Source organism: Meriones unguiculatus, chromosome 11 (genome assembly GCF_030254825.1).
Source record: "Meriones unguiculatus strain TT.TT164.6M chromosome 11, Bangor_MerUng_6.1, whole genome shotgun sequence".
NCBI lineage: Eukaryota > Metazoa > Chordata > Mammalia > Rodentia > Muridae > Meriones > Meriones unguiculatus.
In genome coordinates, this window is record NC_083359.1 from 36,979,694 (window position 1) to 36,993,979 (window position 14,286).

Here is a 14,286-nt window from a genome sequence, read left to right on the forward strand (position 1 = left end):
AAATCTTATTATCACATCTTTAGCTGTGTGCTTGATTTGGAGCACCCATAGAATCCAGGAAACTAGAAGGGACCACTGGTGGGCATCCAACAGAGACCTCGAGCATCTGCTTACACATGTGCACATACATGCATACGTGTTCTCAGAGAAGACCAGTGTGATGATGCACAAGAGGAAGGCACTTTTCCAAAAGCTGACCATTGTGGGATTTCACACATAGCCCTGGCTACATCAGAAAACTTACAGAAGGTTTTCGTCACTACCCTCTGGGACTGAAGTTCAGCTGAAGTCTAATCACTATTTTCAAAGTTCTAGCCAGGCTTGCTTGCATTATTACCTAATTCCACTGCTGACTTTTTTCTTCTTCCTCTCACAAACCTACATCAGAATAAATACCTCTAGGGAAGCCATCATCTCGCCAACCCCAGAGCCCTGAAGGCTCCCCATGTTTGGCAGAAGGCTGCCAAGTCATCACTTTTGTTGTCATTTCTTACATAATTTCCTGAAAGTGTTTTTATTTATATTTTATCTAGATGATTATAGTGGATGTTTTACTTTCCTTGGTCAACTATTTTCTCTGGTTGCTTACAATGAGGCTTCACCATATTTCACTACAGCCAGGCATGAGGGCTCACCCCTGTAATACTAGTCCTTGGGATGTGGAGGCAGGAGGACCAGGGGCAGCCTCAGTTACATGTTGAGTTTAAACCCTGTCTGGATTACATGATACTGTCCCCAAAAGACCAAAGCAAACAAACCTGCTTCTAGAAATTTGTAAATATAAAAAAATTAAACTGGTTCCCAAATAATTAATGTAGCTTTATTACATGTCATTAGGTCTAACATGTTACCATTTCAAGCAGACCTTGAGGCTGAAAAACAACCTTGTAACGGCCTTTCTGAGTTTGCCTTTAAGCTCTCACTCCATAAGAATCTGGCTCAGGGCTCAGACTTTCATCACCTGAATGTGACTTGCATAGCTATATTCAAAAGTTAAAAGGCAGCCAGCATAGTGGCACACGCCTGTAATCCCAGTCTGGGAGGCAGAGACAGGTGACCTCTGTTAGTGCAAGTTCAACCTGGTCTAAAAAGGGAGCCCAGGTCAGCCAAGGGTATACAGAGAAACCCTGTCTCAAAAGACAAAAACAGAAAACAAAAATGGTAAAAGGCAATTTCTTTGAGTCAGAAAGATGGCTAGGCAGGTAAAAAAAGCACAGGCAAGCTTGACAACCTGAACCTTAACACCGGGTTCCATAGCTGAAGCAAAGATCAAACTCTGAAAGTTATCCTTTGACCTCCACATGCCCTATAACACACTAACACACACATACACACACACACACCCCATTCCCCAAATAATAAATAAAAAAAGCCATGTGTAAAGATAAAAAGTGTCTTGATTGTGACTATGATTTCATAGTATACAAATGACAAATTGAATCAAAGGGTATACTTCACATACCTGATTAACAAAAGTTCTTAATTTTTTGTCATCAAGGGTTTTATCCATATCCTCAATATTAATGTCTTAGTTCTAACAGACCACAAAGATGAATTTTTACTTTCCTTCTTTTTAATTAATTTATTTTTACTTTATGTGTTTTGGTGTTTTGCCTGCATGTATGTCTGTGTGAGGGTGTCAGATCCTGGAGTTAGACAGCTGTGAGCTGCTATATGGGTGCTGGGAACTTAACCCAGGTCCTCTGGAAGAGCAGTTAACCGCCAAGCCATCTCTCCAGCCCCCTAGAACTCTACTTTTCAATAATCATGACTTCCTATGTCAAAGAAAGGTCTCAACAGTTAAGTGCGGTGGACACAGCTAAAAAGATGAGAACACCAAAACCTGAGAATTTATGTAAGGAAATGAAACACTGAGGGGTCAGGTCTGTCTGTCTGCCTGTCTCTCTCTCCCTCTCTCATACACACACACACACACACACACACACACACACACACACACATCTGACCAGTACCAAAGACTGAAGTATTTAAATCTGATATGAGGGACAGGGTCTCTACTTATAATCAAGTTTGAATGTAGAGCCTAATTTGGAACAGGCTGATTGACTCCACAAGGATTCTAGTACTTTTTTTAAAAAGGTTGCTGTAAGGATTCAATAACTAAACACATGTGAAATTACCTAATATACAGAAAAGTCCATGGAAAATGCTCAATAATGTTGGTTCTCTCCCATGGGTTTTAAATTTCTTACACTTGGGGGAGTATTTCACCAACAACAATGTGACAAATGGATCATAGTTTAATAAAATATATTTCTATCTTCTGCCTCATCCTGCATGGCTTCTCTACAAACCTGAATCACAATGTTAAAAGGTCATTAACTATCCTTCTACCAGTCCTTGGGAGCAGTCTTCAAGACCGCAGGGCAGCTAACAAACTACAGGCTCTCTTTCTGAATACACCATGCAGGGAATCCAGCAAGTCTAGCAGGTTTGTTGTCCACTGACCAGCCAGCAGGACTGTGGCAACTAGAGGAACCAGGCTTAACATTTCTCCTGGTCAAGCAGAGGTGAAAGTGGCTGTGCTAAACACTCACCACCAGAGTCACATGATAGTCAAGCCAGCATTAAATATTGTGTAACAAACACTTTGCTCAATTTTACAGGGAACATTTAGTCTTTAGTTCCAGGGTTTCATTTCCTTAAGGGGGCAGAGGAGCAGGTCAGAAGCACTTAGATCTGGTGTCTACTGAAAGCCCAACAGGCCTTACAGAAGTGGAAGTTGATACAGCCGCTCCCTTGGGAGGTGAGAAACCCTGCTTCTCCCCCCAATCTCCCACCCCTATCCCCAGAACAATACAGAAAGGGGGTTTTCTTCAGAAACAAGCCTCCTGGCTCAGGAACAACCTCCTACCACAGCTATTTTCAGACTTTTATACTCTAATTCAAGAAAAAGCATGACAGCAGCAGAGGAGTAGACACATTCACAGTTTGTAACACTCAGCCTTCTTTGTTTTCTTGAAGACAGAAGAAAAAGATGTATCATTTATGATTAATCAGTCATTAAGGGCCACTTCATTTCTAAAGACTATCCAAGCAAAAATCATCCATGTAAAAAAATAACTATCTGTATTATAGTTATGCCTCCATTCCTTAGGACCTTTAAAACAACCAAATTTCCTGGATTTTTTGTTGTTTTTAAGACAGGTTCTTGCTGTGTGGCCCAGGCTGGCCTCAATAAGTGATCCTCCCAAGTGCCAGGATTATGCGTATGCTCCATATCTGGCCCTCGGCCATTTTTTGGAGTTTTTTTCTATTAAAAAAAAATATTACGAATGTATACATAAGTTGGGACAACTTTCAGAGGTCAGTGCTAGTCTTCTACCCTTATAAGGGTCTCTTATTTCTACTGTTCCAAAGTAAGCTTCAAGCTAGATGTGTACCACTACATCTGTCTTTAACATGGCTTCAGGAGATCAAATTCAGGTCACCAGGCTTGCTTGGCAAGTGCTTTTATCCACTGAGCATCTCCTTGGTCCCTTTGGCTTGCCCTGGCCCCTCACTGGCTGTAGCACTCTGGAGAGCAGATCCTGCACCTCCCCTGGCCAGTACAATGGAGCGGGCCCTGAGGGTGCAGGCACAGGTGAGCCAGCCCTGAGGGTATAAGAGCTGGCCCAGCCCCTCACAGGCTGCAGCACATGGGGGGAGCTGGCCCTAAACCTCAACTGGGCAACACAGTGGAGCTAGCTTTAGAGGCATGGGTGCCAGTGAGCCCAAGCTTAGGGCATGACAGCAGAACAGACCCTGCCTCCAGCTGATGGCAGAGGTCTGACCTAGGTCATCCATCTGACCTAACCAGAGCAGTGCTGGAGAGCTCACCCCGTGGGTGCAAATAAGGGAGAGCAAGAAGGCTAACCAGCTGAGCTACTACCCAGGCCCAGATCCAGGGCTCTGGACTGGCCTGTTCCAAAATGTATATCTTTAATCAGTTGGGGAGTGTGAAAGGGCCAGCCCTGCTGATCCAAACCTGCAGGATCTCCATTACACAAGCAACAACAGGATTACTGGGAGAAAATCCAATATTAATGGTGTCACAGTAGCCAGAGACCTTGAACCAGAACAATGACTCACTGCAATGAACACTTGCAAGTGAAGATGTGGACAGGGGATATGCTGTTGGGCACACTGTAACCTAACACGGCTCCCATGATGAAATGTTTTTTATGTTTTGTTGTTGTCTGATTGTGTGTTTTATTGGGGGGAGGTAGGTTGTCAGAGTGAAGGGTGGATATAAATGGGACTGAGGTACATGATGTGAAACTCACAAAGACTCAATAAAAAAGTAAAAAAAAAATAATTAAAAAAATAAATTTAAGGCAATTAACTTTTTCAGATACTGTAAAAACTATAGGGAAAAGGTTTTTTATATAGACAGCAGGCTATAGGAAGGTAGACACAGCCAGGTCAGGTGAGTTAAGGCTGGTGCAGAAAACTTACTTGTTAGTGCCAGAGTCCAGTGTAAAAAAAGTAAACTCAGCAGGCCCCACTGTTTACTAAGTGCCTCTGGTAGGTCAGGCATTAACATAAATGACTCACATGTATCATCACATTGAACCACTTCAACAACCCAACCAGACAGATGGTTAGCACAGTCCACATATGACAAAGAAAACTGAAGGTTACAGAAGTAATTTGTTTAAAGTCACACAGCTTTAATTACTACAGTAAAAGCACAAGCAGTATCAAAACCTACCACTGAGCAGGTCTAAGTAAAAATATTCAATTAAGTGGTCGAATTGTAGCTGATGGCAAATTAAGAATATATGACAGAACAGAATTGATAGGCCCACCCAAGAATCTCACTGATCAGCTTCAGAGAAGAACAAGGAAGCACTGAAAGGTATCAATGGCAAAACATTATTACCTACAAGTCTGTCTTAATTCATTTGAGAGAGGAATGCTCAGACATCAGCATGGTTTTTCCATGCTTATGCAGAATCTCTCTCTCTCTCTCCCCACCCCCCTACTTTCTTCCTTTCTTTCTTTTGGATATTTGAGACAAGGCTTCTGTGTAGCTCTGACTATCCTGAAACTTGCTCTGTAGACCAGGCTGGCCTCAAAATCAGAGATCCTCTTCCTCTCACGTGCTGGGACTGAAGGCGTGCGGAACGATATCTGGCTGCAGACTTTATTAAGCAGAGTGGCAGGAGTTGAAGTTTCTACAATAGTCTCAAATTCCCAGGAGCTCCCCCTGATGCACTGGTTGATAGGACTGGCAGCAAAAATTATTATTGTTGTTGTTTTGGGTTTTTGAAACAGGATCTGTCTATATATGCCTAGTTATACTGGACCAGTTAAGTAGAGCAACTGGCCTCAAACTCAAAGAGATCTGACTACCTCTGCCTCCTGAGTGCTAGGATTAAAGGCATGCACCACCATGCCTGGCACAGCAACATTATTCTTGACAGCTTATGTAGATGAGCAGAAATTAGACTTAAATCTTCATAAAGATTTGAGTCTACACTCAACAGGATATGCACAGACCATGTCTGTACACAAAACAGATATCCTTCATGAACTTAAAAGCAATTTAAAGTACATTTGTTATATTTATTTAACACATTTACTGTGTTTGTGCATGCCACAGTGTGCTTATGGAAGTCAGAGGACAACTTGAGGGAGTTTGTTCACTTTCCTTCCACTCTGTTGATTCCTGGGACTGAACTCACACGTTATCAGGCTTGATGGTAAACAGCTTCACCTGCTGAGCCATCCTTTTGATCCCTGCCTCCATAAACTTTTAAGTAAAGCCACAATCTGGAGAACATAATTAGCTATGTTAAGGATAAAATGAGGAATTCAAAGTTTTTTAATTCTAGATTAAAACTACCATATAAACACGACTCTCCTTACATCCACTTGCAGGCCAACACAACAGAATCTGCTTGGGAAATAAGGGATGTAAGCATCAGAAAGAAATGAGTAACACATCTTTGTGCAAGAACCTTCATTCTCTGTCACATTAACAGGGTAGCTGAAGAGGGAGGTGGAAGACCACGTCACCACCTCCTAATCTACAATCATGGAAGAGGTAAAGAACTTAAAACAATAGCATTAAAAACTGGGACTAAATGGGTAAACTGAAATCATATTCTATTCAAATACTTCAAATATAGGAGTGATCATTTTTAAATGTGTAGGGAAAGTGGGTGTTCAATAAATGTTGGTGCTATAAGCCCATGTTAATAACCTCTCATAATAATAGGCAAAAGGAATGCTTCTTAAAAGTATAACCAATTATAGAGCATAGTGGGGATTTGGAAAGTTGGCAAGGCTTATGAGTAAAACATCCTGTATTGGACAAAGAGTCAAAGGACATTCTGCAAATGATTAAATTACTAAACCACTGCTCTCTACAAATGAACAAGATAAAAAAGAACTTGGGGAAAACAATAGTGGCATAATGATGAACAGAGAACAACAGTAAGTATAGGTGGTTATCCTTTATATAGGTCTGAAGAAACAAAGCTAAAGAGAAAAACACAAATACATAAAGCAAAAAAACAAAAACAAACAAAACCCCCAAAGAGTGCATATATAAAACTAATACCTAAACCTTAACATAACATGAAACATTTAATGGTTCAAATCAAGCAGACCATACAAGAGTCTAGCATCTATGTGTCCCTTGATATATATATATTATGGCGGTTCTTAGTCACATTCCTAAAGCAAGAAAGGTTTCTTATAAGGCTTAGGCTAAAGTCATGGAAAACTACCCTTAAAAACTTTGAAGTTGGGGCTGAAAAGATGGCAAAACAGTTCTTCCAGGACATGGGTTTGTTTCCTAGCACCTACACGGCAAAAAACCTATACATAGAAAATAAAAATAAATACATCTTTAAAAAATATTTTTATCTTATTTTATATGTATATCTAAACATAGGTAAGTATGTATTATGATATATATGTACCACATACATGCAGTGCCTGCAGAAGCCAGAAGAGGAAATCAGATTTCCCTGGAGCTGGAGTTACAGATACTTGTGAGCCACCAAATAGTTGGTTGGGAACTGAACCAAATCCTCTGCAAGAACAGCAACCACTGCACCATCTCTTGGGTGGCCCTTCTCTCCCAAAATAATAATTTTTTAAAATGAACTTCAAGTTTAGGTCTGCTCATGCTACATGATGGGAAAGCATGATGACTAAGGAGCATCTATGAAGTCTGCACTTTTATAATACTTATAGCTGAGACTTTCCAGCTCCCCAGGAAAGTAGTTACAGTGGCAACAGTAGCAGCAGCAGCAACTACCACCAGGTGGGGATGCACACCGCAAGAGAGAGAAAGAGAAGCACACAAGGTTTGTCTCTAGAGAGAACTAAATCATACAAAAAAAGAAAATAGTTTATCAAATGTTCTCTTTTCTGAGATTAAGAAACATTAAAATGAACCAGGACACAAACTACCACCAGCTGAAAAATATCAAAAGAAAAAAAAAAAAAAAAGAGGAAAACTGTAACCTGTAGAAATGCAGAAGCTTTTCCCCAGTGGTTCCCTGCTACTGGAGACAAAGAGATTTGTGCCCTTTGTCATCAGGATGCCAAACCTACCAACCTACCGTGTGGTAGTGTTATGTTTGCACCGTCAATGATTGCCTGTGCCAGTTCATGATCATTGCTTTCAAAAGCATGTGCAGCAGCCTTCAAGGCATCCCAGATCTCTTTCCGGCCTTCAAATGCTGGTGCAGTGTCCCAAAATTCATCTCTCTTGCTGCGTAGTTGTCCATCTGTCATGGGATAATCACTTTTCCATTTTGGTTTTTCCTTTTTCAAAGGCTGGTTACGACCTAAAGCAACTGAAAAGAGAAAAGGCTGACATCAATATTCTCTCACACACAAAAAAAATCCCTATTCTTAAAAAAAAAAAAAAAAAAAAAAAGTCATGTGATTATATTCCTGTTTTGAATTCTTTCATCACAAACAGACATTTGCCATTTGATGCTTTCTGGTTGAAATTTTATGAATCAATCCAGAGCAAATGGAGATAAGTTAGATGGAAAAGTCTTTTCTGTATTTTTTTTTCTTTCTTGAGACAGGGTTTCACACTAGTGCTGGCTAGCTTCCAACTCATAGCAATTCTCCCACTTTAGTCTCTCAAGTGCTAGGATTATAGACATGAGCCACTGTACCAGTCTGCATAATTTTCAGTAAGTCAATAGCTCTTTTCCATTCAGTATATTTCCAAAAGATTATTACAAATAATTACAGGCCAGGCGGTGGTGGTGTACACCTTTAGTCTCAGCACTTGGGAGGCAGAGGCAGGTGGATCTCTGAGTTAAGAGCAGCCTAGTCTACAGAGCTATTTCCAGGAAGCCCAGGACCACATAGGTAAACTGTCTCAAAAAAACAAACACTGGGGCTGGAGAGATGGCTCAGTGGTTAAGAGCACTGTCTGCTCTTCCAAAGGACCCAGGTTCAATTCCCAGCATCCACATGGTAGCTCACAACTGTCTGTAACCTCAATTCCAAGGGATCCAACACCTTCACACTAATGCACGTAAAATAAAATTTTAAAAATTAAAAAAACAAACATTAATTATTTTGAATTAATTAATTACAGGTGGTCAGGGAGATGGTTTAGTCAATAAAATGTCCGCAGTACAAACAGGAAACAGAGACAGGCAGATTTCTGGAGCTCACTGGCCAGCCAATGTGGGCAAAGCAGTGAACTCCACATTCACTGACGGAATGACACTGAGAAAGACACCAACAGTGACCTCTATACTTCACATATACACACGAAGACTTAAACTGCGGGTTGGGAACATAGCTCAGTTGGCAAAGTACTTGCTCTGCAAGCATTAATACCCAAATCAATCACTACAACCCACATAAGACAAAAGGCTGGATGTGGGTGGCACATGTTTGTAATCCTAGATTTGGGAAGGAAGAGACAAGCTAGTCCTTGGGGTTCACTGCCAGCTAGATTAGCTCACTTGGTGAGTTCTAAATTAATAGGAGATCTAGCATAAAAACCAAGATGGACAGCTCCTGAGGCTGACCTCTGGCCTCCTCAAGCACACACGTGCGCCCCCTCCCCCAGAAACATGCATACACATAAGCAGGTGAATGTGAATCTCTGTGAGTTCGAGGCCAACCTGATCTACATAGCAGAGTTCCAGGAGAGCCAGGAGTACAAGGAGAGATCCTGTCTCACAGAAACACAGAAACAAAAAAGAAACAACAACAATAAAAGCAACTGTAACAAATGTACCACTCTGATAAGAGGTTTGTACAATGGGTAACTATGAACAACCCCAGAAAAAGAATACGCAAATTTTCTGAACAAAAGCTCTATTTTATTCATTAAAACATGCACATATACCAGCCCAAAAGAGTAGTAAGTATTTCACCAAACTAAGCAGGGCAGAACATGAGTGGCAGATACTATAACGGTCACACGGGAAAGTAAATGGTGTGAAACGGTTTTGAATCTCAGGATCTTTGTATATAAAAAGCCAGAAAGTTGGAAGTGAGGCGATCCAAAAGTACAAAAGGCAACTTTTTTAGTGTTCAAGGACACCGAATTCAAGAAGAAACTGACTATTTCCTCCTGCTTCTTCTCAAAGAGCTCAGAATGCCGCCCTTTGAAACTCAAGCAAAAGCTAGTTTGTACAGAAGAGGTGCAGAGGGATGAAATTTACTTTTTCTTTTTTGAGGAACCAGAAATCAAACAGGTAATAGTGGGTCAATGGATAAACTCTCAGTCACAAAAACTAAAAGAATAGCAATACCAGCCAGGCAATAGTGGCACACACCTTTAATCCCAGCACTTGAGGGGCAGAAGCAGGAGGATCTCTGAGTTCAAGGCCAGCCTGCTCTACAGATGTAGTTCCAGGACCTATTATAGCCATTCCTACCTATGGGTCTGTAGCTTATATAGTGCCAGGTATAAAAAAGCTTAATAGAAAGAAGTAAAAAATAAAATTAAACCATATCAAAAAGATTAAAAAATGTTATGTTAGGAAAGAGTAGATGGGCAATAAATGACAGAGCTGGTGGGAAGCAGAGACAGTATGCATCAAAATTCATTGTTCCATATGTAGTTCCATATGTAGAGTATCTATTAAAAGAATCTCAAATGGTTCTAAAGTATGCTTTAAGGTAATGATCCCCCTACTGGCCTGGGCTCTGCATAATAGAAAATAAAATTACTCTAGCCCCTGTGAAATCTCAACCCCTCCCGGGCTACACGCCTATATGACAGGGCTAACTAATATGGTAAAGTGCACTTAGTTTGACACCTGAATTGAAATAAATTCTTTTTCCTAGGTCTGACCATTGCTCTCAAGGCCAAACATACCAGATCTCTTTAGTCTCTCACATAAAATCTTCAGTTGCGATGATGGTTTGGCCCTGTAACTTGTCTCAGGGTAATGCAAAACAGGCCAAGTTCTAAAAGGATGGGTCTAACAGAGTAGGGAACAATATCCAAGCCTCCTCATGTAATCAACAAATAGATACGGGCTAATACTACAGCTGTGACTATAAGGTTTGATTCAAATGCAAAAAACTCAATATGTGGTAATGGCTTTCCCCTACATTTTCCCAATAATACTGAAAAGTAAAGCTAAACCACCATTCTTAAAAAGCTATCCTAAATATGTCCAACCCACGATTTACCCACTGGTTCCACCAAGGTGAAATATACGGGTAAATTTCATTTTCTGCAACATTATCCTCTACAGGAGCAACCTTAGTTCACGGAGCAGGAAGTGAAGAGGGGCATGGTAACAAGGAAACTGACTCAGTGTGCCATCTACTTGGAGAATGCAGCAGCTTGACCCTAGCAGTTCTAGACACTCGTATGTTGTAAATACTCTAGACCTGACACTTGGTGTAGTTTCACTTGTCACTGTGAGAGACTCAATAAAACCTCTACATTCTTATCTAATATGAGCAACTCAAAAAAAGACCTCAAAGTGGATGTGGTGGCACCTATATATAATTCCATTACCCAGGAGGCTGAGACAGGTAGAGAGCAAATTTGAGTCTAGCCTAACCAACACAGGGAGATCCCATTTCAAAAAAGAAGCTGTAGCTAGGCAATAATAGCACACACCTTTAATCCCAGCGCACAGGAGGCAGAGGCAGGTCGAACTTTGAATTTAAGGCCAACCTGGTCTACAGAGCAAGTTCTAGGAAAGCCAGGGCTACACAGTAAAACCCTGTCTTGAAAAAACAAAAACCAAAACAACAAAAACCCAAACTCTCAAATACAGAAATCCAATTAAAAAAACAAAAACAAAAAACAATCTTTGTATCTTTACACACGTGAAATACTTTCTGTGGCTCATACTTATACTAAGTGCAAGAACACAGTCACAGAGTCACACACACATACAACGATCCATTTATGTTGGCTAAAGTAACTATCATTTCAAATATATTTTAAACCTATAGTCAAAAAGTTCCAATAATAATTGTGCAGAAATAAATAAAACAAAATTAGTATTCACCCTAAAAACATAAAATAGGCTCATCTCATTTCTGTTTAGGTTTCTGAACCATAAAGATATGTATCATCTAAGTACATAACAACCACTATTAAAATGACCAAACGTCTGTTGCAAAAGTTATTATTTTGGAAAAGTCATAGATTTAAAAAAATATTTTTTTGTATCTATGAGTGTTTTACCTGCTTGGGGACCACGTGTGAGCAGTGTCCACATAGGCTAGAGAGAATGTTGGAGACCCCAAATCTGAGGCTATAGATAGTCCTGAGCTGCCATGGGGGTGCTGAGAATTGAACTCATGTCCTCCGGTAGAAGAGCCAGTGCCCGTAACCACACAGCCATCTCTCCAGTCCTAACACAGAATTTTCATTGCACTATCTGATCTTAAAATTTTCATGCTGGGTTCAATAGAGTACCAAAACAAGTACAAAAAAGCTTCATGATAACCTAAATCAGAGTTACTGCTTAACATATCTTTAGTTAAATAAATTGGGGGAAAAAAGCTTTTAGCAAATTAATTCAAGCCATCCTCTCATTAAACATGAAAATGGCTTGGGTGGCTAGTGACAGAACCTAGTTCCTCTCCAAGAACAGTAAGTGTACTTAACTACTGAGCTATTTCTCTAGCCCTTTCCTTGTAAACTTTAAACACTGTTTTCTCACTCTGTAACAGATTTAATACTAAAAAGCTAAAGGCTTGCTTTTCATATGGAACTAAGTACCATATGACTTTAAATATATTTATGATACAACTAAAAGCATTTTACTGCAAATGTTTTTAGACATTGTGTTTATGAGAAACAATGATCTTTGGGGGCTGGGAAGATAGCTCAGTTAGTAAAGTCCTTGCTGCGCAAACACGAGGACCTGACTATGATAGAGAACTTATATAAGAAGCTGTGAGTGATATAATACCATTGTAATTCTAGTGCTGGAGAGGTAGAAACAGAGACGGGGGCTTACCAGCCAGTCAAGCTGACCTAACTGGCAAGTCCAGGACTGAGGAATGACATCTTATAAGCGAGAGAGAGAGAGAGAAAGAGGGAGAAGACAGACACAGACACACAGAGAGACAGTCAGAGATTGAGAGAGGGAGGGAGAAAGAGAGAGGGGAGGAGAGGAGAGAGAGAATCAAAGTTCTTCAAAATGACTCGTGATTATAATTATTTTCTTCTTTTGGCTCTTTGAAAAATCCCTGACTTGGGGCTGGAGAGATGGCTCAGAGGTTAAGAGCACTGGCTGTTCTTCCAAAGGTCCTGAGTTCAATTCCCAGCAACCACATGGTGGTACACAACCGTCTATAATGAGATCTGGTGTCCTCTTCTGGCCTGCAGGCACAAATGTGGGCAGAGCAAAACACAGGGAGGGAAGGAGGGAGGAAGGGAGGGAGGGAGAAAAGAAAAGAAGGAAGGAGGGAAGGTAGGAAGGAAGGGAAAAAAAATCCCCGACTTAATGTTTAGGACTCATCAGATAAAGGAACAGCCATAAACACAGGCAAGATAAAAATACCAAGATATTACTGGCAATATTACCTGTAATGAACAGAAACTTGGAAAGCATCAACTTCCCTAATACAATGCCTGGGGGTGGGATGACTATTTAAAGAGATCACCATCAAAAGACTAAATACCATCTATAGCAATTTTCAAGTATTTAGAGCAGGGAGAACCAGAACAGGTTCTGATCCGATCTGCTACTGACTAGAGCACCGTAAGTATAAAAACAGAAGGAAAAGATTGTCACTTCAGAGCTGAGGACAGTGCAGGGTCTGCCACTCTTCCAGAGCTGGCAGGAACCTATAACCCCACAGGTCTTTAGAGGGAAAGGACCTTGAAAGCATCGAACAAAATTTCTTTTGAATGTATCTTTGTTTATAAAATGCATTCATACACATATGCATATACTCCATAGATAGATTAAATAACCTTCAAAAGTTTAAGTCAATGAAAGATGAAGATTACCATACTGGACTAAAAGACTGAAGTTTGCACCAAAAAGAAACTATCTTGAATTTAAATATACAAATAAGATCACACAATTCAAATTTAAGACTACCTCCTGCATTTTTTATGAGAACAGAACTGTGCTGTACTATAGCTTTAAACAGAAAAGAACAAAGAAGCATAGACTACATGAATACTAACCAAAGTAAGACTGGAACAATTATTTGTTCATTCTATTGCCATGACAAATACCACCATCAATACAACTTCGGGAAGAAGAGGGTATATATCAGCTTACAGGTATATACATATCATCATTGAGAAAATTTAGGGCAGGAGTTCAGGTAAGAACTTGAAGCAGAAACAGTGTAGGAATAATGCTTTGCCGGCTGTGCTTGTGGAAGGCTTATACTTAGTTAACTTTCTCATATATACCCAGGGCCATGTGCTCAGGGAATGGCACTGCCCACAGTGGGCTAGACTCTACTTCATCAATTAATTATTAAGAAAATCCACCATAGACATTCCCATAAATCAAGCTGATCTAGACAATCCCTCAATTGAGACCTCCTTTTCTAAGCTATGTCATGTTGACAGATAAAGCTAAGTATATCATATATATATATATATACACACACACACACAAACACATATGTATATATTAAATATACTTATGTGTTTATGTGTGTGTATATATATATATATATATATATATGGTGATATCACTTCTAACAAAATTTCTTACTCCTACTATAGCCCAGCAAAGCAGTTTCAGAGTTAAGACAGACTTCAATGAATGTTTTTATTTATTTTTACCTTATTTGTGAGCTGGCAAGGTTGCCCTGCCAGGGGGAAGTGATTAA

The 14,286-nt window shown here is 40.1% G+C and overlaps 1 protein-coding gene across 1 annotated transcript in view; it reads right to left on the reverse strand.

The window, feature by feature from the left end:
• Ubtd2 (ubiquitin domain containing 2) overlaps positions 1-14,286 on the reverse strand; it is a 62,162-nt gene that overhangs the window by 10,244 nt on the left and 37,632 nt on the right. The window contains exon 2 of the mRNA XM_021635631.2: positions 7,584-7,820. Coding sequence (XP_021491306.1) covers positions 7,584-7,820 — 237 coding nt within the window. The remainder of the gene's footprint in view (positions 1-7,583; positions 7,821-14,286) is intronic.